At 35.7% G+C, this 27373-nt stretch overlaps 1 protein-coding gene across 5 annotated transcripts in view; it reads left to right on the top strand.

The window, feature by feature from the left end:
* TBC1D32 (TBC1 domain family member 32) overlaps positions 1-25481 on the top strand; it is a 71375-nt gene extending 45894 nt beyond the window's left edge. For 4 of the 5 annotated variants that reach the window (XM_017739740.1, XM_017739739.1, XM_017739738.1 and 1 more), the window contains 8 exons: positions 3240-3365; positions 10194-10277; positions 16880-16949; positions 17760-17875; positions 18879-19033; positions 20476-20616; positions 22392-22580; positions 24780-25481. In XM_017739740.1, the coding sequence (XP_017595229.1) occupies positions 3240-3365; positions 10194-10277; positions 16880-16949; positions 17760-17875; positions 18879-19033; positions 20476-20616; positions 22392-22580; positions 24780-24899 (1001 nt within the window). In that variant the 3' untranslated portion in view covers positions 24900-25481. The remainder of the gene's footprint in view (positions 1-3239; positions 3366-10193; positions 10278-16879; positions 16950-17759; positions 17876-18878; positions 19034-20475; positions 20617-22391; positions 22581-24779) is intronic. The other variant, XM_017739741.1, reaches the window with a different exon arrangement.
* The last annotated feature ends 1892 nt before the right edge of the window (positions 25482-27373 follow it).

The raw sequence follows: 27373 nt of genomic DNA, 5'->3' as shown, positions 1-27373 counted from the left end.
TGATGTGTGTTTAGAACACCTGTAGTGGTAGTGTGATAGCCTGCCCTCAGTAACATGTAATATGTATAGCCCAGAATTGTGTGGTTGCTTAAGTTTCATCTATGTGGTAATACTGTTGGGCAGGTTATAGTTGAGTATATATATATACTAAACTGTGAAAGTGAGCTGGCAATTTTCAGTATCATGAGTTTTTGTAAGCAATTTTCATTCAAAAAACTCCCCAAGGTTATATTTTTTTTTTTTTGTACTGTGATGACCGTCTGGCAGAATGGATAATCCACATTTAATGACAAGTTAAGGCAAGCAAGTGGTTTACCTGGAAGAAAATAAGCTGGAGTAAGTTTCCATAATATGATACCAGTTGCAGTTTGTAATGGATATATTAAATATCTGCAGTACAGTATCTTGGTTGCATGGGATTCTGGTAAGCTGACTGATTAAATCTCAGCTTGTAGTCTCTGATCCTTTTCTGCCAAACTGAACTACTGCAATCCCTGAGGAAGTAAAATAACTGTTTAACTTTTACTACAAGGAGTGTTCCTTTGCAGTTTCAGGATTTTCTTCAATATTCACCTGTTATAGAAATAACAAGGGCAGAGAAAGAACTAGAAATCCTTCTGATAATATTGTAAGAGTTAAATCCTTCTTCACATTAAATTTTCATAAGTAAGCTGTTCTAAGCATCACTGCATGTTATTTGGGAAGATACTGAGGACTTATTTATTTGAGGATAACAAAGAAATTTCAGGTTAATTAATTTGGTGTCATTATTAATGATAATTAAGTTACTATAATAAGCTTGTTTTGAAATATTATATATTGTATAATAAATTCCAATGACAGGGATACAATTGCTAATTATAAATCATTAAGGTCTTTAGATGAGCTTAAAATAAATTACATGCAAAATCATAATTCTGTTGAAAATATGCTAATCACTTAAAAGAGTAAGATCGTTTGAAAATAGTGTTTTGAAATACAAATGCTATAATGAAGTAAAAGTAACAGCAAATATTCTAGATAGCCATAGACTGGCTCAAACAATTGTTGACACTTTAATGAGAAGTCACCTTTCATGGCAGCATTCATTTCTATAGTGTCCAAAATGTAGAAACAGAACAAAGGAGATCTTGCAAGGTATGAAAAATGTTCACTGCCTTAGTGACTACTTAGTAGTACTGTAGGTTGCAATCCTTTCATATGATGGGAACTGCATGGTCCAACAGCAGAAGGGTTGTACACAGCTGGAGAGAATGCATGTGCATCTGCCTTCTCTCAGGTACCATCTTTATTTTTCCCCTCAAGATGGCCAGAAAGTATTTCATAGCAGCATCAAGTACTCTGGGAACCAAGTTACCTGGTAGTTGCCAAGTGCCCTGGCAGCCAGGAGGGCCAGCTGTGTCCTGGGGGGCATCAGGCACAGCATTGTCAGCTGGGCACAGATGGGATTGTCCTGCTCTGCTCTGCACTGGGGTGGCCTCGCCTCAAGTCCTCGGGGCAGTTTTGGGCACCACAACATAAAAAAGACATTAAGCTATTAGAGAGTGTCCAAAGGAGGGCAGCGAGAATGGTGAAAGTCTGAAGGGGAAGCCTTATGTGGGGTGGATGAGGTCACTTGGTTTGTTCAGCCTGGAGAAGGGGAGACTGAGGGGAGACCTCACTGTGGTCTTCAACATCCTCACGAGTGGAAGTGGAGGGGCAGGCACCAATATTCACTCTCGTGACCAATGACAGAGGACTTGAGGAAATGGTAAGCAGCTGAGTCGGGGGAGGTTTAGATTAGATATCAGGAAAATACTATTCATCTAGAGGGTGGTTGGGTACTGGTACAGGCTTCCCAGGGAAGTGGTCATAGCAACACGCCTTTATGAGTTCGAGAAGCATTTGGACAACACTCTCAGGCACATGGTGTGACTCTTGGGGTGCCCTGCGTAGGGCCAGGAGTTGGACTCGATGATTCTTATGGGTCTCTTCCAACTCCACATGATTCTGTGATAGAAAAGCAAAAGCCATGCACACAGACAATGCAAAACAAGGAATTAATTCACTGCATCCTGGTGGCAGGCAGGTATTCAGCCATCTGCAGGAGAGCAGGGCCCCATCACCTGTAATGGTTACTTAGAGAGACAAATGCAATCAGAAAATCAATAAGGTTTGAAAAGACCTTAGATATCATTGTGATGCCTTGTTGGGACTACCTAAAAACAGAGGCTAGACAAAGTTGAGAGAATAAAAAGCAGTTATATTTATTGGAGGGCCTTCAGGTACAGTAGGGCAGACGAAGCCCACCTAGGCTGGACGACACACAAAATGGATGACAGGGTCATGGGTTTTCATACTTTTATGAGTTTGGTCCATTTGTATATCGGAGGTTAATCTTCCAATTACAGCTTCAGGTAATGAAGTCATTTACCCCAAGTCTGCTCTCCCTCAACTCACTATTGTTTACATTTCTTGGGGCCTGCGACAGTAAGGTGTCCTTGAGTTTCAGGCCTAGAGAGGAATTGTTTTGTCTGACTAAAATGGGAGAACAGTAGCTAACACTATATTTGGATTTTATAGTTATACACTAAAGAATTTCAGAATTCCAAATATATGAAAAATGTAAAAGCTAAAATCCTAAGGTCCAACCTTTGACTGAACACCACAATGTCAACTCATCATGTCAACATCACTCAGAATGTTCCTCCCTTTCCTCTTTCTTCTCCACTTTATATACTGAGCATATCATATGGTGTAAAATATCCCTTTGGTCAGTTTGGGTCGCCTGTCCCAGCTGTATCTTCTCCCAATTTCCCTTGTACCCTCAGCCTCCTTGCCAGGGTAGCAGTATGAAAGCAGAAAATGCCAGATCTGTATAAGCACTACTCAGCAGTAACAAGAACATCTCTAGATCATCAACTCTCGTGTTCAGCACAAATCCAAAACATAGCCCCATACCAGCCACTATGAAGAAAATTAATTCTACCCCAGCCAAAATAAGCACGAAACCCCATCAGTAAGTAGAATGAATATTTCTGTTTTGTATAAAGCAGAATGTCATCAGCTTTAGGACTGCTTCTCCAGTTTAATTGTCTTGGGAAAAGGCATATTTATGTAGTCTTTACTTATGAGGTCTGCCAAAAATACATGTTGCAATGGGGTTGGAACTATGTGATCTTTAAATTCCCTTTCAACTCAAAATTATTCTGTCATTGTATGATCATTACAGAATAACACTAATTTTTCATTTCTTCTAGATAAAGATCTTGACAAGCTCTTAACACTCTTAAAAAGTCCAGACAAACCAACCGGGTGGGCAGAAATTTGTAGAAAAGAGTTCTGCAAAGTCATGAAAAGCAGTCCAGATAGTCTCAGTGGATCAAGTGAGTATGACTTAATAAGTTTAACAAAGAAAGCGGGCAAAAGACCACTAGTAAGCAACTCTTCTTCTTACTTTCATTGAGAAGTACATTATCTGTACAAGTAGTCAGTAATTTTGTGTTGATTATGAAAACTATTTCAATGGGATTTTCCTAAGAAAACAAGGTTATGCTTCTATGTCCTGTGTTTCTCTTTATGACTGTTATTCCTCTATGTTGTCAGTGAAATTTGACAGAGCAAGAGGGCTCAAATACAAGTCTTTGTTCCAGATCTCTAAAGGGTCCATTATTGAGATACTGAGAAAATGTAAAAGAAAGCCTGAAAGAAAACAGATGTTTCTCAGTGATTGGCGAATGAGTTAATATGGGTTGGGAAATTGTACTAATGGGCAATTTCAGTAAGAAATATCAGAATTAAGCCATACTAAACATCAATGAACCCGCTCATTCAGGTTCTTCCTCATTTTCATATGCATTTTCTAATGAACAGTGTGATCATGCAGGAGCATTGCTATAGTTAAAAAACAAAAGCAGCCAAAGCAAAAACTCTTATCATCCATATGACATAAATCATCAGAAGTCAGACATAATAATTCCCTTGTGACATCATATAAGTTTGTGGAGCCATAAAGAAGGGAGGTGTTCTCAGAAATTGGCTTCCATTCCCATAGGAATTCTGATTATGGTCAGATGGTCAGTATGTAGTCTAATTTGTTGCTTACAGGTGCCCAAGGTTTCTCTTTATATTATTTAAATAAGCACTTAATACAACTGGCAGTTGCAAAGCTCTTCAGATGTTCTGTATCTGCTTGGAGATATTTCAGAAGCAGCAAAATATCTGCACCTCTGTGGTTTGAGACAACATCGTGTTCATTGAATCTGCTTTATGAGAAACAGCTATGCTGCTGTGTATCTTTTGCAGCATGCAAAACTCTCCCAGATTTCAGAGGAGAGGCTTCATTCCAGGTGCCCAGAAATCAAAGGTTTCTCTGTAGTTACAGATGGAGCAGTCTCCAAGGTTTACGGAACAAAGATGCACACTTGTGCTTTCTGTACTGGGCCCATTCTAAGGGGGACTGACATTAACAGGAGTTGAACCAGAACATAATGAGCAAAGACAACATTAGATTAAAGGACTGTATAGTGTAATGTGTATTGATTTGTTAAAAATATTCTGTGATGTGGTGTCAGGATTACCAGATGCTGAATCTATAGAACCTGCCTGAACTCCATCAAAAAATTATTGAGCAAAATGAACGGTATCAATATCTCTAATTCACCCTTCCCATGTTGATTACTCTCACATCAACTTGGTCAATACTTTTGTGCTAAATGCTCTGGTAATGCATTGCTTTTGGGATTGTCCTTAGACTGGTGTTTTCTCTGCTAAAGCATCACCTCTGACTGTAGCTTTTAAGTAATTTCTGTGCTCAAACACCAAGATCCAGTTTTGAAAGGCTTTATTGAACTGCTAAAAGGACATAAAACCTTCCTTAGCCTTGCATGTCTTTTAATGCATCAGGACTGAAAGTTTGGGATTTTATCTTGTTGCCTAAAAACGAAACATATTGTAGACAACCAGCTTCTACAGTCTGTTGTTCTAGGCACAATAAGCTATGACAAAGACATTCTTGCAGTCATTCCTTCCGTACAGGTGCCATGGATTTGTGGATGTTTAGGTGTGTAGCTGGTTGTTGTCTTTGGGTCACTTATCAGCTAGAGAACCATAGGGAGAGCCTTTGGTCAGGTTAAGTCTTGACTTCTTTTGGATTACTCTTTACAGTACTTGTGGTCTCCCTGAAGTGTCTTTAATACATCTAGGTAAGAGCTTTCTGTGTATTGGCATCTAGGCTTTGTCAGGAAAAGAAGCAGGCGAGTCCAGTCTGCTGAGCAATAGCTTAGATTTATGTAGAAAATTATAAGTCTGTGTGAATCTAGGCTTAGTATAGTGCATGTTCAAATAATTCACGTGACTGAGACATGGCTTTTGGTCTTGGGTTTTTTTTTCTCTTGAACCAGAATCTCATCTTGATTATTTTAGCCATGCCTTTTTCAATTATCTCCTCCTTTTGTCCTTCAGGTATGGAAGAAGGTATTTCTGTTGTTTTCCATTCCATAAACTTCCTTTTTCATCTGTTTGCAGTTAATGTTGTATCAGCAGCTGACTTCTGGGCAGATTCAATACCCTTCTTCCTCTCCCCTTTTAGGAGACTTTAAACCCAAAGTAAAATAAATTAAGGGTGTTGCAGAGATCATATCAGTTATATGCTCACATTCTTCCTTTCATAATGAGATATTCAGTCCCCAAATCCTGTTAGTTCTTCTCAAGCTTTATATCCATATGTGATGTGGGTAGGGATAGTAAACTCATCTAAAATTACTTGTTCCATAGGGTCTTTCAGATTTTCCATCACCTTTCTCCCTGAGGATCTGGATTTAGATCGCCAGTATTCTTTAGGGCTTATTAATTTACCTCTAATTTGTTTTTTCTTTATAAAAACCAATCAACCAAGAAAAGAAAAGATAGCAGCTCTTGAAATGGCATGTGAGACCTTACCATAAAACATAGGAATTTTCTTCAGTTTTTACGAGTGAAATGTTTGATGGAAGCAGAGTGGTTACAGTCAATACAGTGTTTTGGAATCCTTTAATATTTTGTGAGCTCTGCATCATCTGACATAGCTCTATCAAAACATGTTGACAAAAAACACAATGAGCCTTTGAAGCAGTGTCATTGTTTGTGATGTATGTGTGCTGCAGCCTTTAGTAATTGCTGCAAAAATTTGAAATTAACTGCAGAACTTTTCCCATAGGATAAAGAACCCGTGACTGTTGTGTGCTGTAGTAGTGTTTTCAGTTCAGGATAACAAAATGCTGATACTGTATTTGCAAAAGTAGTTTTTAGAATAATACAAAATAGATGTTTACCTTTTCATGTCCTTGATTTTCCAAGGAAGCTTGTGTCAGAATTCGAGTGGAACAGTGGGTCTTTATGTAATGCAGAAAGAACAATTGCAGATCAGAAATTCTTTCTTCTGTCCCCAAACCAGTTTGGAGCCACTGTAAGCAGTGTGAGTGCACATGAATGTGTGTGCAAGTGTGTAAAGATTAGGACATTTGGTTTGGATTCGAAGGGCTGTTTTTTGAAGAAAATACTTGTATATTGATATAAGATATGCAATGTTCTTCTCTAATGGAAGCCCTGTCAGAATTTTTATCTTGTTTTCCTCTTTTGAGAGAAAATGTAGGTTGTTCATTTGTCATTTTAATGTACAATAATTGAAAGTCCTCCTTGTTGTTGCCATCAAGAATAGAATTGCTAGCTCTGTTTTTCATATACTTATTAAACTGAAGTATGGTTGATGGAGTTGAAAATTTCTGACACTACTCTTACAAAAAACTAATCTGTCCAAGATTTTCACTCTTGAATTTCTAACCTCTAACAGAAGTCACAGAATCACAGAATCAGCTGAGTTGGAAGGAAGCATCAAGGATCACTGAGTCCAACTCCTGGCCCTGCACAGCACCATCTCCAAGAGTCACACCCTGTGCCTGAGAGCAGAACTGCTGTTAAAAGAGTTCTTTGTATTTTCTTTTAAACTCCTCTGAAACATCTGGATCATAGAATATGATCCAGTAACACTAGTTATGTTAGAGGATCTAAAAAAAATCTGATGCTTTTTACATTTTTTGACCTTTTTGGCTTAAAATTTTCAGAGTAGCAATTAGGTTAGTGCTCGTGGTTGTTACCTATTAAAACAGTTTTAACCACATGCTTTTTTTCAAGCAATGTTCTTATGCAGTTTTGAAGCTATTTCAGTTACCTTCCTTTTGTAAACTACTTCTTCAAGGAAAAAGAAAATCCTGCAGGAATGTAGGTGTTCTGCGAGCATATTGCAGTAATTTAAGAAATTTAAAAACGCTTCCATTTATTTTGTATATAATTACACACACCTAAATAAAAAGTCTCTTTATTTTGTGTGTATGAGTTAAATTTGCATGAGATGATTGCCAGACTCTTAAAAACTTCAGTACTAATACAGCCAAGCTACCATAATTTACGAAAATCAACATTTTCACTGTGTTGGTAGGCCACAACAACTTTACCTGAAAATTTGCGCTTTTACAGCAATACTGACTGTACTGCACAATGAACCTGCCTAAATGTCTTTTGTCTAGTTTTCCAGTTAAATCACTGAACCAGTAGTGTCCAAATGGCAGCTAAATGATTTAGTATTAAAAGACAAAAACTTTCTACTTGTCATTTCACATGGACATTCCTTTGGAAAAGACCGTCCTGTGAAAACCCTCTATTTATGAATTAACCACATGTGTTTTGATAAATTCTTGTTTGTCTTCCTCTCTCAAACTTCATTAAAATCTTTTCAAAGATCCTGATAGGTACTTAGATAAATACCTTCAAATGGTTGAAATCAATTTAGTGTTTGAGTTTCAAAATATTGCTTAGCAGTTGAGCTGTCATTCTATTAACTCAAGCACTGAACAGAAGTATTCACCTGCTAGGTCAAGCATGTGGATGTCTTATGACAAAAAGGGAAGAAATGTACAATGTCCAACTTAGTTTCAAATTTTCTGAATTATGGAATATTTTAATCTTAACATAGTTCCCATTTATTATTCTAGTATGGCGTATTTCAGTAATCGCCATACTAATAGTCATACAGTAAATATATAGCTATTTAAAAATTTTAAGTCTAATTTCTGCTTTTTGCAATCTACAATTTCAGGAATATACACATTTGCTCATTTTACACAAATATTTGTTATATTGTTTGTGGGCAAAATTCCACTAAACATATTAGTGAAGATAGTGAGTATTTTTATTCTTCAAAATAGAATAAATTGTCACTCCTCTGTACAGTAAATTGCTTTTTCTAGCCCCATGTGTTTTATTAACCATGTTTAAAGGTAGCTATGTTATATTTAATTAGCAGTCTCTTTTTACTATGAGTGCATCAGATTATAAATTACACATATAGGTTTTTAGTTTTAATTTAATAGTCCTTTGCAACTCAAAATTAATTTTGTTACTGTTGGAGCTGGAACTCTACCTGTAAATTCATGTTTAGCTATTGTAGTGAAACTTCTTTAGCATTACCAAAAATCAACTTTTTAAAAACTTTTTTGGACTTATTCAGTGTAAATTAATTTCTGTAAATGTTTTAGACAAGTAATCAAGACAAAAACCCCCATGATTTAATGTCAGTATGTTAGCTTAAAATAATTAGAAGAAGAGTTAATTGTCTTTATTATATCTTTTTCTTCATTGTTTTTCTGGCATAACAAGCATCAGTCTGTGGTTTTCTCTTTCTCCTCCTCCTCATTCCTGAAAGAGCTTGCTCAGCTCTTCAACTGCTTGTGTTAGTTTTCCTGTCAGCATGGCTAGCTCAAGAGTTTTCTGGCTTTCTCCATTGCTACCTCCAGGATGCGTTGCTGCTCCGCCTCACCTGTGCTGCTGCAGCTGCTCCTGCCACTGTCCACTTAAACAGTGTAGTGGGACTGGGTATTCCTTATGGTCCCTTACAAGCCAGGCCATTCTATGATTCTGTGAACTATTCAGTTTAAAACCAGCAAACCCACCTGCACAGTGGATGCATGGAGTTATATGCAAGAATGGGGGAGCAGGAGCTGAAGCTTCATTGCTATTAAATGGAGGTGCTGCCAAGAAAATGGTAACATGGTCTTTAAACAGGAAATCTTATGGGTAGCAGCAGTTGTTACTCTCTAAATATGCTCCCTTGCTTTGCCTTCTTATGAAAAGAAGTATCAGTATGCACATCTGTATGCTTTATATCCTGTTTATCAAGACAACAGCAGCTGTTTTAGGATAGCATTTACTTATAAAAATATGTTCATTGTTGCTATCTTAAATTCTTAATACGGCTTACCTCATACAGGCCTCTTCCATGCAGTTTGTGTAAAGGCTTCTTTGTAAGCTTTGTTTAAACTTGTATGGTGTCATGTGTTCAGTTGCCATAGCCTCAAACTTGCAGAATTTGAGAATCAAGGACAGTTTGGATAATAATTTGTCACTGAGAGTTCTTGCCAACTTCCTGACTAAATCCTATCAAGATGGGAGATAAGGTTTTCTCTGTAGTAAACAGATGTCAGCATCGGACTTATCTATGCAGTATCTGCAGGCTCAAAGTTCCACAGCAGGAAGAAAAACTGAAGAAGAACATTATGGTGATCATTAAATACAGAATTTCCCAAATAAAATACTCTTATTGCATAAATCTAAATGAGTAATTTTTATCCTGTGATGGCAGAGGTGGTTTTATATTGAGTTTTTTTGAAAACAGTCCTTAAACTTCATGTGCTTTTGTTAGCATAATTTTGGGATGGTGTCAGTTTTTTGTTCTGTGTTGGTTGTTGGATTTATTTGGGGTTGGTGGTTGATTGGTTGGTTGGTTTTGTGGCTTGTGGGTTTTTTTTCCTTTCCTGTCTCCATACACAGACAAATGTGGTAAGATATTATAGTTTAATTATAGTTAATTTTAATTTCTTATTGAAACCATGCAACAAATCCTGAAGTAATCCTTGGAAGATATAAAGATAATATGAGATTCTCTTTCCGTTTACACTGAATATATTCTCAATAAAGCTATTAAAATTTAATTTAAGTTAGGAATGGTGTTAGGAATGTAAAAGTGCAGTGCAGGTTTTGAGTTGTTCCCTCATAAAAACATGAATAAATATGGAGGAATTTAAATAGCTTTACTTTCCCATATATTGTCATTTAGTTAGGTGACATAGTTCCACATTTTGTTCATTGTCTCTAATGTTTTAATGGATTTTTACTTCTTGCAGTCTTGGCAGAATTAATTGAAAAGTTCGTGTCACATCTTTCTGAAAGCCGAATGGATTGTTATTTCAGCACAGGAAGCTATAAAGGTCAGTCTCCTAATAACTTATTGCCATGCAGCCTCTTCATATTTAAATTGTTTTTCTTCTAAATGTATCTGTATAATTTTGGAGGTTGTTTAAATGTTCTTTAAGAGCTCAGAAATTCAATACTTCACTGGTGGGAAATACCTGACTTGAGAGCAGAAGGTGATGTGCTCGAGTGAACAGAACAGATAATTGTTAGTGATGGGCTTTCACATTTCTATGTGTATAATGGAAAGATGGAGATGCAGAACAGGTGAGGGTATGATTCAGAGTATTTGTTGACACCTATTATAATATGATTTGCAAAGCTGATGGCATAAATATTTAAGATGGTGTAAGCAATCATTGCTCCCCTTTTGAAAGCCCCACAAAGGTATACATTTTATATTGTATTAAAGGATATGTATTAAAGAACTGTTATTGCTGTCAGAGTAATCTGAGTGTTAGTTTTGTACAGATGTCGTGCTTACAGCCAAGAATAAAGGATGAATGATAAAGTTGATTTATTCTGAGTGTAAAGTAATCTGTTTTAATACTTTGAAACACTGATAAAATTAGAAAATTTAGAAGCAATGTTAATATCTGCTGGAAATTGCACTTCCATTCTTCAGTGTTTATTCAGGACTCTTCTCTCAGGCTGTAGTTCAGCCATTTAGAGTACTTATTCTGTTACTAACTGTGGAGAATCAAGCCTACTTTGGGAAGAGTCTGTTATTTATACTGATATTTTACTCTCCCATTCATAGGATGCAAATATAGTATCCTTGGAGACTTGGGGCTTGCCTTTGAAGCTTCAAAGCATAAAACCCCTTTAGTAATTTTAGAGGCTGTCTTTCTTTTTATGTAGTGGCATTTAGCTTCCAAGAGCTTGCAAACAGAATATCCTTGACTTCATTTGAGTATCTGTCTCTTTGCTTTATGAAGAGAGTTGCTGATGGGAGAGTTACTTCTATCACAATTTTATTTTTTTTAAAAGATACTGAAAGCGTTTTGTGTTGTCCTGCATTACTTTTCAACTTCTCATGAGGCCTAATAAGCAATAAAATAATTCCATGTATTTATAAGGCTTGCTAATTACATATTTCTGAGACTTCCTAATTCAAATAATAATTATGATAGTTCCTTTAAAAGCTCAAAAGGCAAAAACTAACTAGAGGAAGAACGAATATCTGACCGTGCATCCTCCAAATGGACGCCTTGCCCAGCAAAGACAGCAATCCTGCTCTTCCTTAATCATGATAGCTAAGTGCTTCCATCTAATGTGAAAGATCTCTAAAGAGAAGCAGTATTCACTGTTTACTTAGTCATCAGGTACATTCATTTTAATCCACTCTTCTCAACCTTTTGGTCAAAGCTGGGATTTAAAACACATTCAGGAAGGTTGAACCTAGATCTTCTATTTAATTGATTTCATCATGAACCACTGCTTAGATGGAGGTGGCAACAACACTGCATTACTTATCTAAAATTTATTGTCAACTTTGAAGAAAGACAAAGTTTGAAAATTCTGTGACATTTGCATACATTCAATTAATTATTTAGAATGAAAAATCCCAAAGAATAGATACAGAAACAAAGATAACATAGTAAAAACCTCAGTCCTTGGTTTTCTTCAGCATTACAGATTTTCTTTTAATGATAAACCAACTCAGTCTGCCTGATACTTCTTTTTGTATTTTCTGAATGAGGGGATTTTTTTTGGTCTTATAAAGGCACTATTGGAAATTAATTCTGGGTAGGTTTGCCTGTTCAGTTATTGGATAAAGGCTCCTACATTTAAAGGGTTGTCTGATGAACAGTTCTCATGTGCAAATGCTTTTGATATTTTATGTGCTTTAATGAAGACAAGCTTGGAAATGGGAGAGTAAGAAGTTTCCTCAGGGATAATCAGTAATCTGGTGGTAAGAGGTAGGCAAAGGACTGGTGGTGTCTTACTGAATTCTTTCCCTGTCAGCAACACCATTATCAAAGACTTTTTTTGAAGAGGTCTCCAGCCCAGGAAAGTGTTGCTCAGGCAAACAGCACGTGTCATCAAAGGTTTCTTTTAACTTTTATAGGAAAATAGTTATTAAAACTTCATAGCACCTTTTTCAGACGGATGTAGCAATAAGGGTTTACCAGGGAAGTTAGTTTAGGCCAATAAATTCATGCTGATTGACATGAAGCAAAAGTCTGGCTCTAAAATTGAATCTGTGATCATCTTCTACACTGAAACAGTAAAAGGGCGTGATTAAGAATTGGTCATATAGCTAAATTCGTGCTCATTTCAGGTTCTTTAAATAAACAGTATGGCCTTCCTATGTTTGTACCAAAGGGACAACAAAACACACTCAAATCTTTGTCAGACCATCTTTGTTTAAAATTAGATTTCTCACTGATTGAATAATGATTGGTCAGGTTTCTGTACATTTCCCACGGTTTTCTGGTAGTCTTTATGAAACGTTGCAATTTCTTCAAGGAGAATTATTGAATGCCGTTATTTCACAGTATCTTTTTCATATACTCCTGTTAGAGCCATCTAACCTAAATCCTAAAACTAGTTACTGTAGAGACATTTTTCTGTATGAGATAAAGCTAATGAGTTGTTAGAAGGTAACATCTTTCTAGCTCCACATCTAAGTAAACCAAACATGAACTTGGCAGTTGCGTGTGTCCACAATTCTCTTAAATTTGGGTCTGAGGAACTGAAAACCAGTTTCCAATAGTTGTTTAATTTCAATGAAGAAAAGTCACATTTTTCATGAAAGTGGATTCAGTACAGCACATAGACATTCAGCATTTATCATGTTTCTTGAAATGAGAATTTGATTATCTTAAAAAAATGACAGCTTTGTAAACCTGTAGCTAGTTGTAATTAGAATAACAAAGTCATCCATCTGCTGTGGAACCCCTCAGGATTTCAGTCTCTTATAAAACTTGCCAATATGGAAAAATTAAATTAGATTGTGTTGTTACCATTTTCAAGATAAGAGAGAAGGAAAAAATATCTGATAAAACACTATGCAGTTACAATGTTCAATTATAAACAGTAACACAAATCTTACATGAAGTTTACTTTCTGCCAGGAGCAATGATACTGCTGTGATGTGTATTCAGATGACTGAATCTGTGTATTATATGTTAATGATCTCTGTCTGTCCCCTTTCCTAGAATTAATACTTTCTAGTTTGCTTTTATTTTTTCTTTCTCTTTTATAAACCCCAAAACATTGAAAAACAAATCATTGGTACCTAGCTGTAATAGGTAATAAAATGGCAAGAAACTGAAATTTGCTGTAGTAGTAAAATACCATGCATTATATATTAGAGATATGAAGTTCCTAAAATAGCCTCTTGCTCTTTCTGTTAGCAAATTCCAGTTCAGTGCAACAGAAACACTTTGTGGAACTCTCTTAGTTTTCTCAAGGTTTTGACAAACCCATTTATCAGAGAAATTCTACATGTAAAGTTCTCTAATATATTAGTGTCTGTGCTTCTTGATCTCCACCATGAGTTGCAGACTCCCCAAACTTGGGAATGCTGCAATATTTTGTGATCAGCAGGTTTTTTTGGTAGTTCTGCTTTTTCAGATGACCTTGCAGTCAAATCCTTGGTTTCCACTGGACTTTGTCTCTGAAACAGCTCTGCTGTTTACTGCCAGAGGGACAGAACCTCAGGGATTTCAGGTCTTGGCCATAAAACTCAAATGTCATGGTGCATTCCTTCTCCTAGATGAAGCTTAGTTCTCTGACTGAACAAAATCTCATAGGAGCTTTCTACCATTTAATGAGCTCTTAATCTTTTGAAGGGTCAGGTGGGTTGGGTAACAAACTGAGAAATTTTAAAAACCCAGTGGGAAGGTATCAGTATACCTTCAGAAGGAGCAGCAAACGAGAAACACAGGATTGCAACCTCAAATTGGGCTGAAAGGGAAGGAGAAGGAAGGGCATTCTTCCATTCTTTCTGCATCATTTGATAAATGCATTTCTTCCAACTGTCCTGCATTTTAAATAAGCTGTTAGCAGGAAGCATTTTACCCATTGCCAGTTTAGGTAACTGGACTGAAAATGTAGTTCATTCTTAATGAAGCTGTTGCCAGAAATTACTTGAGTATTTGTGATGACCATTACATAACAAAGATCTAGATATGAATATTTTAGTCTTGTACTGTTATGACAAGAGTACTGATGACAGATACTTTCAAGAGTCAAGGTGGAATTGCAAATGAGATTACCTAGCTTTGAGAAGCCAGCATCATTCTCCAGCAATTACTCTTGGATCTTGTTTACATTATCTCCATTTCCTGTTCAAATCCAGCAAAAGTAATACCTTTCTTTGAAAAAAGATTTTTTTATAGACAATTCTAACAATGAATATGAGGTTCAGACTGTCAGAAGTATTCTAAATGAGTAGCCTGGTGAAGGAGGTGACATCATCAAGAAATAGTAGCAAAATGACAGAACAGAATCTGGAGAGAAACTCGTAATTTTTGCTCTGTCCCAAGTCCAAGTAATATTTAAAATAGAAAATTTTTGTAAGAACATCAGAATGAGTAAGGATAGTTACTGGCAAAATGTAAAAATTAATATTGACTGCTTGGGTATCTGCCAATGGACAGTGTCAGTGTTTAGGTACCTGTTGAAGAGTAAGTGAAAACCTGCTGTTTTGTTAAGAAAAATAATAAATCATAGGCAAAAAATTATGAGTTCCACAATTTCAGTTTATATGGACAAAGCCATGGACTAGAAATCTGATAGCAAAAATACCTATCTACTTTTAAGTATTTTGAAGCATCTGTGGGAATTATGCAGGTGGCTCTGGCTGTTATGGGATTTTCAGCTGTTTGCAGAATTTTTACTTACATATTTTCTTTGAATCAAAAATCTTTTTCATCCATAGAAAGAAACCTAAAATTTCTTACCATCACTGAAGTTAAAATTTAGCATCTGTTAGCATATTCCAAAGATTATTTATATAGACATAAAAACATTTGGCCTGGGCACCAGGAAGAGCTAAACCAATAATGTGAGTTGACAGCTTTAGTAATCTTCTTCACTTAAGACAAAAGGGAAGCCAGTGGTTTCTTTGCCGTAGCAGCACTTTAAACAGGGAAATAAATTATATATTATCCAAAGACCATACAAATTGCATGAAATATGCTGTAAGGCTGTTTCAGCTTGTCATCCTGTCATTTCGGATGTGGCCCATTTTCTGACTTAAACACATAAATGCTTTGTCATGGTAAGAGGAAAAATGAGTAAGAAAGCAATCTTTCATATAAATTGCAAAGTTGATTGAAGTCTAGGCTGATCAGAAATACCACAGGACTGTGCATGGCAGTTAACTTACTCTGGAGTGTTCACAGCTATGGACTGAGTTTAATAATAATACATAGTTGCCTTTGGAAATCATGCCTTATGGGAGTCTCTTTTTGTGCTCCTGAATGCTACAGAACGTTTTAAAAAGTGCTGCCCATTGAGGTGCTAAGAATTTTTTAAAATTGTAAATCAGTTCCTAGAGAATTCTGATATCCTTCAGGTCACTAGTTTAATTTTTTTTTTCCCTTTGAGGCCTTTCCTCCCTGAACTTGTAACTATTTCATCTTTAATACCTTAGTCCCTACTTTTGTGCCAGGAACATAGAGTGTTTACCTACATGAATCGCTAGGGAATCATTCGGTTTGATTTCTCTGTCCATCTGAGGATATAGAAAAAATACATACAAAGTTACTGTGTGATCTGCTTAATTAGATGTTTACATTTATCATTTACATGAATATACTTTAACTTCTGCTGCCAGATCTATTACTTACATTTTTAACAAATATTGTCAGTTATTAGGGGTTTTCATTTGTTTCATTTCTTGCTGTTTTTTAAGTAGCACTTTCGAAGAAGTAGATTAAAGGTTTATTCCCTCAGCTTTGTAACTCATAATATTATTAGACTGAATTTTTTTTCTGCGGTATAGTTATCTTAGGTGATACATGTACCTGATAGGGAACATGCCCATTTAAAATATAATTTAGAATTTAAAATTTTAAGGAAATGCTGCAGCAGTGGTTGCTTTAAAATATTGTTTATTAATTTTTCAATCTTGGATTTTTACTTCAAACAACTGCAGAAAATGGAGTATATTTTACTGTGTGAAAAAAATGCATAGAAGTACAGGATTTTTTAAATCCATCAGTTATAAAATTTTCTGTGATTCATATCAAAATAGAATTTTTGTTTAAAAAGTTAGAATTACTGCTATGTGAGTTTAAGGCTTCTGGAATGGAAAAAGGTGCATCAGAATATGCTGCCTTGTCTGATTTCTAGGCCAGAAAGGATAAAGTTCTGCTAAGATATGGGGCTGAAATAGATATAACTTGCTGTAAATGTAATGATAACCATCATGATAACCATACTAACCATAAAGATTTCCTTATAAAGAGGGTGATTTTCATTTAAAAAATATATGAAGAATGCAGGTTCTTTATGTATCCTTTCCAAACACTATCAAACTAATTTTGAATAGGAAACAATTCTCCAAAATTGGTATGCATACACAGAAGGAGCTTTACATTAGTATTCAGTTCAAATCATATTTCTTGTGATACTTTATTTAATTTATTTTCTTTTGTTTTAGCCATGGATGCAGATGTGAAGAAAGAAAACCTTTCATCTGTGCAGAAGCTTGGTGTTGAAATGACAGTCAGGTACGTGGTATTAAAATATTTCCCTAGAGTATTTCTAGGATTTGTTTGATTTTCATGGAATGACTTTAATGATACTTAATCCATCAACTCATTGCTTTATACCATTTAAATCTAAGATAAACTTTAGGAAAATGAATTCTAATTGGAATTGAAAAAGGTATTAGTACATAATTTAATTATCTTTACAGTTTATGTATGTTATTATCCTCTATTTTTGTAAAGACTAACTGTAACATGCTAGTAAGATTTACCATAAAATGGCATTATCCTGAATTATGTGAGGTTTTTTCCCTCGCATTACTTCTCTAAATGGTTCTGTTTAGCTAAGCTTAGTTATGTGCCATTTAAACATTTCATTTGGCTGGTAATTTGCAGAGCTGTGACAAAGGAAAAGCTAAAATGTCTGTACTTCCACAGATTGCTATCTTTAGCATTAATGTTTGAATTCTGATTATAATAATTACACGTACAATACACTTATGTCACATTCTAAATATTGTATGTGAAGAAACTGAGTCGTGTGTTAGAGTATTTGCTCCTCCCCACCACAGTCTCTAAAACTGAACTAAAGGGAATTTGGGTGAGGATTTGTAGCAATGAGCAGCAGATGTTTGCTGTGTATCCTTTCTAGGTAGAGCATAGAAGGTTTTATTTAATCATTTATGGGTATACCTACAGCGTAGTTTTAGTGATGAAGAATGTTATGACAGCTTAACTTCTATGGGCTTATTAAATATGAGTTCTTCCTTTTTAGGAATTAAAAAAATATTTAATCTTTGAACAGTTTTGGTTTTTAACTTTTTGAAATAGATATGGAAAATATTTAAACTTGCTAAAAGAAGATGCTGAAAATGGGCTGTGCTTTGTGTTAATGAATTGTGAGGAGTTTCTGAAACAACAGCAAAGAACTGTGGTATCTTCACTTTGTATCCTTTCCTGATCTTATAAATTATATAGCCTAAAAATTTCAGTGGAATTTGAACTCTTGGTTTTCACTTTTAATAGAGGTGTAGGTGCATAATACTTACAGAAATTAAAAGGTTTTTAAAAGCAGCACTTTTACTTTGAAATTTTATTAAGTTCAATGCATACTCCATGCACTCAAGAAAATGTTCACCCTTTTGTTCCTATACTTTCTTAGAAATGCAAATCTCATTAATTTTTGTCATCAACTGTTTTGGAGTGGGATCACATCTTTGAATGTGAGAAAGAGCCTGCAGCAATGTACCTTTGAACATTAATGAGTATTTGTGGTACTCCCACAATACCAGCACTGCTAATGATACTGCCCATGTAGTGGTAAGAGTGATAAGTGGATGTAGTCTGATCAACAGGAGTGCTCAGACTCTTGACTCTTTTAGATCTACTGTGGAACTTCTTGTAAAGAAAAAACTAAAGCAGATAATAGCTTTCCAACAAGCTTTGCTATGTTTGTTTCTGTTACATTTGCATACCACTATTAAATTATACTACAGGTCTATTAGTCAGAATGTGCTTAATCTCATTTTTAAGGCTTTTACTTTTTTTTTTACTCATTTCTTTTACTTTGTTTTTTTCCAATAATTTTAACAACTGTTTTCTTCCCCACAATTCTCCTTTCTTGCACTTTATAAGCACACTTGTTTTGGTGCAGGTTTTGTTTTTTTGCATTTACTTGCTGTTTGTTTTCTTTTATTGGTTTAGTTTGAGTACTTACAGACTGAAAAAAATTAGTATATGGGGAAAACAGCTTAAATTGTTTCTCTTAGTTCCGTTTGAGAGACAGCTGTGCCTTGATGCTGCCTTCTGTGCAGCTCTGTTCCCCTAGGCCATGTCTAACAGCCCAGCACCTGGCTCTGTCTGCATGGGCCTGGGAAGGAGGAAAGTTGTGGTTGCTGCAGGAGAGTGAGGAGGAGATCTCTGTCCAAGTTCCTTAACCTTCCCATTCAGGCTGCTTGCAGGAGCACTATGCTGGCTATGACTGGTTTGCATCTTCCATCTTCCTTATGATGTCAGGGGACCGGGAGAAGACAGTGATGTTTCTTCAGCAATTTTCACGTCTTCTTGTTTCAGCATTTCTCTGGCTACCAAGACTGCATTTATCTGTAAGAATTTATAACCTGATTCTTTCTGAAAGGCTACTTTGAAAGTTTACAAATGAGACTTTATTAATTTCCTTAGTTTTGTTTTTTCTTTTTTTTTTCTAATGCATTAAATTTTCCTTAAGGCCCTCTAACTAAATACATGGCTCTGAAAAACTCACTTGGAAAAATGTAGATATGACATTTGCTCAAATTTTTGTTTAAAAGGAGAGAAGTAGCAGATGGACTGATAGTGAAGATTATGGTAATGAATTTTAAAGCTGGCAGTAAAACAAGCTTTGTTAGTGGAATTAAATTCTGTGTGAAGGCTGTGATACTCCTGAATGACCTTTTTTTTAATTATTAGAGTCCAGTAGAGAGCAAGTTCATCCATTTGATTTTTTTTTTTGTAAAAGCTTTGAAATTTACTTAATACATTAGAGTGTATTTAGTAAATTTTAAAAATATTACTGCACAAATACTTTATGATTGACAATTTTAAATTGTAAGTATTCTGCATTGAGGTTGTAATATAGGAAACATCGTTTCTATCTTTCATTGTGGGTGTTTAAAATAAAACCCTTTGTACATTGTCATGTTGTCTTGAATGTTTTGAACATAAACCCTAAACTGTAGTCTCTACCAGAGAACTCTGGGGTATAGGAAGCACAGATTAGATTCTGTACTTCTGCATGCAGGCTTCTGTAGTAATTACCAAGTGATCTGTTTTGTCACCAGAAGTGATGATGGTATCGGTCCATTCAGCACTGAGTCTGGCCTGAGGTTGTTACAGCATAGTGAAATTTGTGCTGAAATTTGCTCCATTGTGCGAGTGCTGAAAAACTACTGGTGCCAAGGATTCATTAACTGGCATTGATATCCAGAACCTTCCGTAGTGATAAAACCTCTGCTCCTTTTGCTGCACAAAGTAGAATTTCACTCACGCGTTCCACACATACTACAAAGATACCTGCACACAGAAAACAACTTCAAATGTGATGGAAGTTCCACGCCACCACTAAATGGGGAAAAAAAATCCAACAGAAATCAGTCTTTTCAGTCTTTTTTTCTCTTCTCTTCTCTTCTCTTCTCTTCTCTTCTCTTCTCTTCTCTTCTCTTCTCTTTTCTCTTCTCTTCTTTAATATATAGCAACAGTTTCTCCATCCCTGCTTTGACAGTTAAAGCCTATATGCAATAAGAAGCTAGACTGCTAATGCACAGAAACAAACAGGATATATTTATTAAAACTTTTCTTTAGTTACCTACATGTTTTTCTTCATGGAAGTACAACCTATTTTGTTTATCCTGTTTCCTGTCTCTGAAATAATCAGAATGACTTACCTTACATGCAAAAGTGTGTATTTTTATATATTGCTCTCAGCAAGGCATTACTAAATAGCACATTTCTGTAGTCTGTAATCATGTTCCTCAATTTTGTTGTTGATGATGATATTGTTGTTAACCAGATGCACCTGCCTGTTACAACACTGGAATACGGCATCCATCCAGTCTATTTTTGCAGTGCTCACCATGTTGAAATGTTGCTGAAAGCTGAGTTGCCCCTTGTCTGTTCAGCTTTCCACATGTCTGGTTTCACTCCATCCCAGGTAACTGATCAAAGTGTATTAAAGTATCATCAACCTGTTGACTTAAATCTACAAAATCAAGAACACTGAGGAACTACTGGGCGCTTTTTCTAAACAGCACTTGTGTGGTGGTTTTAAAACTGAGGGTAACAGATATGAACACATAGTGACTTAGAGCATCTGAAAATAGAAAGCAGCTGACTCACAGAATAACACCAGTGTACTGGAGCTGATTTATTACATGTTCATGCAGAAAATTTGCTAAAAATAATGTATACTAAATCCTCAGATTTAGCATTAAAACTAAACAGAGTATTTTATTCCCTGGAATAATTATCTAAGAAATGGAGGGAAATAGGAGGGAAATTAGTAATTTGCAGTAGTTATATAATAGAAAGCTGTTCCTGTGATATTAGAGTGAAATTAATTTTATATGAGCTACCATAACTATTACAATCAGGTATTCTTTCATATTAAATAGGTGTTACTACAGAAGAATAATTATCTATAATTCCAGCTTTCATTTTGCCTACTTAAAACAATTCTTTGGTCATATGGAAAGCTATGGATGAAGCGTTGTTTGTAAAGATTGCAATCATGAAGAAGGGTAAAGAGCTCCATGCAGTGAGTTAGATTGCCAATGCAAAGGGCGTCTCGCCAGAGTGAGAAAGCATATTGCTGGGCCAAGACAAGAAAAATATTTTTCATCTTTTGCCTTCAAAATTCCTTTTTGCTGTGAGATTTGCAGCTGAAGTGACTTCTTAATGGGGGCTGATGTCAATGTGGTATTGCTTAAAGTAGTCAGCTTTGGGTTTGGTCTTTGAGGAGAGAAGAGTGGGAGATGAAGGAAATTATCTCAGCATAGGAATAAGGTACTTACAGTAAGATTCCTGTTTGGGAATGGGGAAAACACATGGGGACACTCACTCCTTCAGCTATTCTTGTACAAGTTGCACTATATGCTTTTTTAAATTGTGTGCACTCAGTAATAGACTAGATACTGTTCCAAACTGCTAACAAGGATTTTTTCATTTATTTAACAAGTTACTGAAATGCCACTCATGGTGCCACTGTATCTTCTGTGTGATTTTGCAGTTCTACTGCAGCATTAAAAACAAACTCTGAACTGTGGAAACAGTTCTGATGTATTTGATTGCGTGCATCAATAAATACCTCAAAACAGATTTACTGCCAGACTACGGTTGTTGTCATCTAATTAGAATCTTGGTAATTCTGCTGCATATTTTTGAACACTTCAAGGACTGATTAGCTGAAGATTTGTGGTCTAGAACCAAATGAAATGTGCATTATACATCTTAATACATTGTAATTTAGAACAGAGAAGAGGAGTCACTGTGTTCATACTCACTTCATTAAATGGAAACATGTCTTAGGGAAGGGCCTGACATTCATTTATAATGCAGAGAGCTACTTTAATTGAAAGGAAAACCCACACTGAATATGCCTTCATCACTGTCATTACCCTTTAGGCCACATTTAAAACAAAATCTTGAAAAAAATCACCTTTGCTTTCATTGGACTTTTGAGTCTCAATGTCAGGAGGTGCTGGAACATACTCATATAAGTGAGATGCACGGATACAGGGTGTTATGTTTAGTCAAACTCACTAGGATTCTATTCAAAGGCTGTGCTTTTAAAAATGGTGTGCTTTATAGCTTTTATTTTCACAGCTAGGGTAATGTTACAGGGAAAAGGCTCTGTAGTATAGAAAAGCTGATCAATTGTGACGGAATGTATAGAATGATTTAATTATATATAATTTCATTCTCATCTAGATCTGTCTTCAATGGATAACTCAGTGTTTCTGGAATTACATGGACTGGAGTGAGATCTGTCACTACATTGCCATATGCATTTTCCTTGGTCCCGATTATCAAATATATATGTGTATTTCTGTGTTCAGACACCTACAGCAAGACATCCTGAAGCACACAGAAGCCCGAGACCTTCAGGTTTTTCTTAAAGTAAGGGTTGCTTTCTTATTTTTTCAACTGCTGGGGAGAAGCAAAGCTCTGAATACTGAGGATATATATGTTACTTAATCTGACACTCTGACTGAATTTCACTTATTGATTTCAAGTGAGTGAAATAATACTTTAATTTTACTTGCTTCCTGGCAGGAAATTGTGTGTAGTATTTTCCAGAGAATAGCTTTCCTGCATTTTGCACTGAGCAGTTCCCTTCATGAGCAAAGAAAATAGCCACATTAAGTCATGAGAGCATTAGATTCAGTTCTCTATATGTGGGCTCAGTCTCATTGAATGAGGTGCTCTCCAGAAAGGTGGGTTTGCACAGTGGTCTCTTGCAGAAGCTTGTAGAGATGTGGCACAAAGCTAAGTGAGCTGGTATTTTGATTTATGTTTGGGTTTTGGGTTTTTGCAGGGTAGTGCTTAGCTATAGCTGCATTCATAAATAGATACAGTATCTTACTCTTCTTCAAAGAGACATTTTTGTCTTTTTCTCTAATCTTTTTTCACCTGTCAAAATTCTTTTGAGAACTAGATATCTGCATCTTAGTCTGTCCTAAGAATAATAGTTTTCTGACTGGTTTGCATCCAACTTACATATTCTTAAATATGAAAAATATCTCAGCCCACTCAGTTTGCTTGAAAATGTTTGGTACACAGTCTAATGCATGTATTGTTTTGTTTTGGACAAGGTGGCTTAAAAACTGCATCTTGATGGCATTATTGGATGGTATATGTAAATTACAGGAGAGAGAATTTTGTTGTTGCCACATGCAGTATAAACAGACTAAAGATTTGGTATGGTACTGTTAAATTAATGAGAAAAAGATGTTAATTAATGAGAAAAAAAATGTAAATTAATGCAGTACTGGAATGTCTGCAATTTATTGAGTGACAACTGCAGAAGAAAAAGGAGCATACTTAACTTGTACTGCTGCTTTTGATAACCTTAATTAATTGAAATTAAAAAAAAAAAAAATTGAATTGTAGAATGGTTTGGATTGGAAGGAACCTTAAACATCATCTATTTCCAATCCATCTTCCACTGCACCAGGTTGCTCATAGTCCCACCAAACCTGGCCTTGAACACTTCCAGGGATGGGGCATCCACAACTTCTTTTCAGTACCTCACCATCCTCACAGTAAAGTTCTTCCTCATACCTCACCTAAACCTACCCTCTTTGAGTTTGAAGCCATTCCCCCTTGTCCTGTCACTACATGCCATTCAATTCCAGATATATATATTATATTCCACCATAGCCTTCTCACAGTGCATGAGGAGCAACTTGGAAGGTAAAATCTTACTTTTGCTTTGCTTCTACGTAGAGGAGAAGAAATATAAAGACTATTTTGAATTCCTGTTCAGATGCCAAAGTGCTGTTTTCCAAGCCTGAGTAGACATTATCAGGAGAATTCTTTTTAGCAGAGATTCATAGTTAATACACCAGAGGTACAACTTGTGTCCACAGAGACTGTCTGGCTCCAGAGAGTTTTTTGCAGCACATCCTCCCAGCAGTGCTAATACTGATTAGTAGATGATGAGGACACAACAGCAACAAATTAACCCTTTTTACCTAACTGTTCTTCAGGATCCTGTGTTCTGTGCTGCATCCTCCTTATCCCTCTAATATAGTAGCCATGAGAAGGAACATTATCTGTTAGTTTCTTTTTCCTGAGGGCACTTTCTTTTACTCTGTGTTTTGGAATTAGTAAGAATTATTTGCTTGCAGTGGTGCAGAACAGTTTATTCTGGTTTTGTTTAAGCATGTCATGAAGATCTTCCTCTATCATTGAGGATATACGTCTACTGTTTTCCGCCACACTAATAAACTTATGTCATGTGCTGGTGTAGAAATCTTCTTTCGAAAAAATATTTTAGTACCTGGCTTTCCCTTCTCAAAAATTTCTTTATTTTTCTTAAAAATCTTCAATGAAATATTCTCCAAAAATGAGGTAAACAATGTTCCCATGAAATAAAATTCTCTGATACCAAGTGTGTAATTAGAAAAAAAACTGTCTGGAAGCAGATATTGCCAAATCTGTATTTCTAATAAAACATAATAAAATCTATTTTAAACAGCCAGGCAGTGACAATCAGAACAAAATGAGCCATCTTTAGAAGCTTGGAATTCATACATTTGAGTTGTACATTTTTTTGGTCTAGCTATTAAGTGCTTTCTATGTGTATTTGTGCAGGAGGAAGCACTCCATGGATTTCGAGTGAGTGATTATTTAGACTACATGAAAACCTTGGAGGAGATCTACAGACCGATGCTGCTGAAAGACATGAGGACCATAACGGCACAGAATACATAGATGAAGCAAACAAGCACTTTATTTTACAGTTTTGGTTATGTCCTTTAAAAGGATGCTGATTGATTGATTGATCAATCTCACCTAAAATCAGCCAGGCTGTTGAAATGTACATACTGTAAAACAAATAAGAAGGGATTTCAGAATATAGTTTTTCAAAAAGACATAACCTAATTTTGATAACCAAATTTTCCCAGATAGGTTATGTGCACAGCCTCATTTTCAGTTAGCACAAGGCAGCTTCAGAAGCCACCTGTAGGATGCTGAAATGTCTTCCTTATAAAGCCTTGAACCTGTTCTCAATTCATTGTCTCTTTGTCATCTCCTTGTAGCACCATCCTAAAGCCTTCCTATTTTGCTCAGGTCTGACAAAGGGATTATTTTTTATATTTAGAAACAACTGCTAGTGTGTATTCATGTGCAAGGAAAGTCAACAAATGAAAACCAAATTCTCTGTTCTGACTTTGTGGATAATGTTGAGAAAATGGGATGTTCGAATACATGCAATGAAAAAAGACTTGATATTCCTGTCTTTTTTTTAAATAAGATAAATCATTTTAGGTAATAAAGCATTATTATCTTTCATGTCTGAATGAAATTAGAATCTTTAAAAACTATTATTTAGTTAAAAAAGAAGAGAAAATATTATGTTTTGTCAACACCTGTAATAACATTTTCTTTACAGAATGTCTGAAATCTCAAATCTTTTGAATAGAAATTCATGATATAATAAATGTTTTGGAAGTCCAACAGAAACCACAAATGTTGAATTTGGATTTATCCAATATTGTTACCACATCCTTGGGAGACAAACTAAACACTGCTGCAAAGTTCCTGGAAAACAACTTTGCTAGATAAAATGAATATATATACATGAATTCAACACATATTCAAATTATAAAACACATTAGAACCTGCAGTGAAATTTCTGAAATTATATGCAACCTAAGAGTGAACACTGACAAAGGTTTTGCCACTAATTTCTACTTTTCTGACTCTGCATTTCATAAGTTCACAAGTTTAGCTTTTTTCCCTGTCTAGCAAAGACATGTTTTAAATATTTTTGCACTTTTGTGAACTGTGTTAGCTCACCTACATGAATAAAAGAGACTGGCAAGTATGAGGAAGGAATTATGACAAGAACTGATAGAACCAAGTGTTTGCCTGTCACTGAGGCCAGTGAGTATTATGACTCCCATAATATCTGTTCTTTTAACCTTAATAGCAGTCTCTAATTTTTAAATAACCTTATTTTGGCATATATTTATTGTTTCTTGGTTTGAGATAACAAACATCCAGGTGGTGAATAACACTAGAACGCTAATTTATACACATTTCTAGACAGACCATGGTTGATTAAATATCCATTATGAAGTAAGTCATCAGTTCTTTTAGCAGCACCAGAAATTTTTCAGAAAAATAGGCTCTTGTGATAGGCATATGAGTTACCCAAGGACTCTTGCCATATAAATAGCTGTCCTTTTTTATTCCTTGTCCCCCAACAAAGAAGAGAGAGGTACTGCTGAGCTGACCCTTAGTATTAACAACTTTCATCACTATTGCATCAAATTAATCCAAAGAGGTACAGTACCCAATAACCAGAAAGAAAACTCAAATACATATAGTAGAAAGCAAACAGCCTGACTACCAAGCATTGCTACTGCTAAAAGCAATTTTTGCATTGCTTCCAGCAATTCAGTCAACTGCAGTTTCCCCATCTGCAAAACAGCTACATTTTCATACAGTCCATATATGCTGAGATGATTAATTAGAGAACATCCATAAAACATTTAGTGCATGAAAATTTTATGTAAATGCAAAATCTTAAAACCTGGTAATAATTTAAATTCCATTGTGCCCTATGACAGAAACAGGACGTTGACACATATTACAAGTAGACTGAAATAAAGCTTGAAGGGATGGGGAAACCAGTGGCATCTTCTTTAGATCAGTGACAGTCTGAAAACAAATGACCATTTTAGCAACAGATACCTGAAGACATGCTCACATGCTGTATTACCTCCAGTCTGAAGACTCCCTTATCCAGCTTTGCTGGTTTGTATATAAATTTCTCCATTCAGCTCCCTATTTTCTTTCAGGGAGCTATTCTACTGAGATGTAGACAGTTTCTGTCTCTAAATCTATTTGTATTTTTCTCATTGCCTTTTCCAGCTGCTTCTTCCTTGCCTTCCATCATGATTGTATTTACCTCTCTCAGACTTTTTCTCTCTGTTATTTTCAGCTGTCTCATTGCTCCCAATCCCCAGGGACAGCCCAAGCACTAAAGGATAAGAAGTATTTCCTTGCTCGTACCTAACGTGTGACTAAACTTGATTTAAAATAAACGTAATAGTGCAAAACCCCCTAAACAAGACACTAAATAAATCCCCAACTTGGAAAAACTGAGAAGCTGGTTGTAGGAAGATATGACCCTCCCAAATATGCTGTCAGCAGTCCTGACCCAGGTTCCTACAGGA

This window comes from Corvus brachyrhynchos, unplaced genomic scaffold (genome assembly GCF_000691975.1).
Source record: "Corvus brachyrhynchos isolate BGI_N302 unplaced genomic scaffold, ASM69197v1 scaffold14, whole genome shotgun sequence".
Taxonomy (NCBI): Eukaryota; Metazoa; Chordata; class Aves; order Passeriformes; family Corvidae; genus Corvus; species Corvus brachyrhynchos.
Note: the sequence above shows the minus strand (reverse complement) of the source record. Positions and strands in the feature narration are given on the sequence as shown.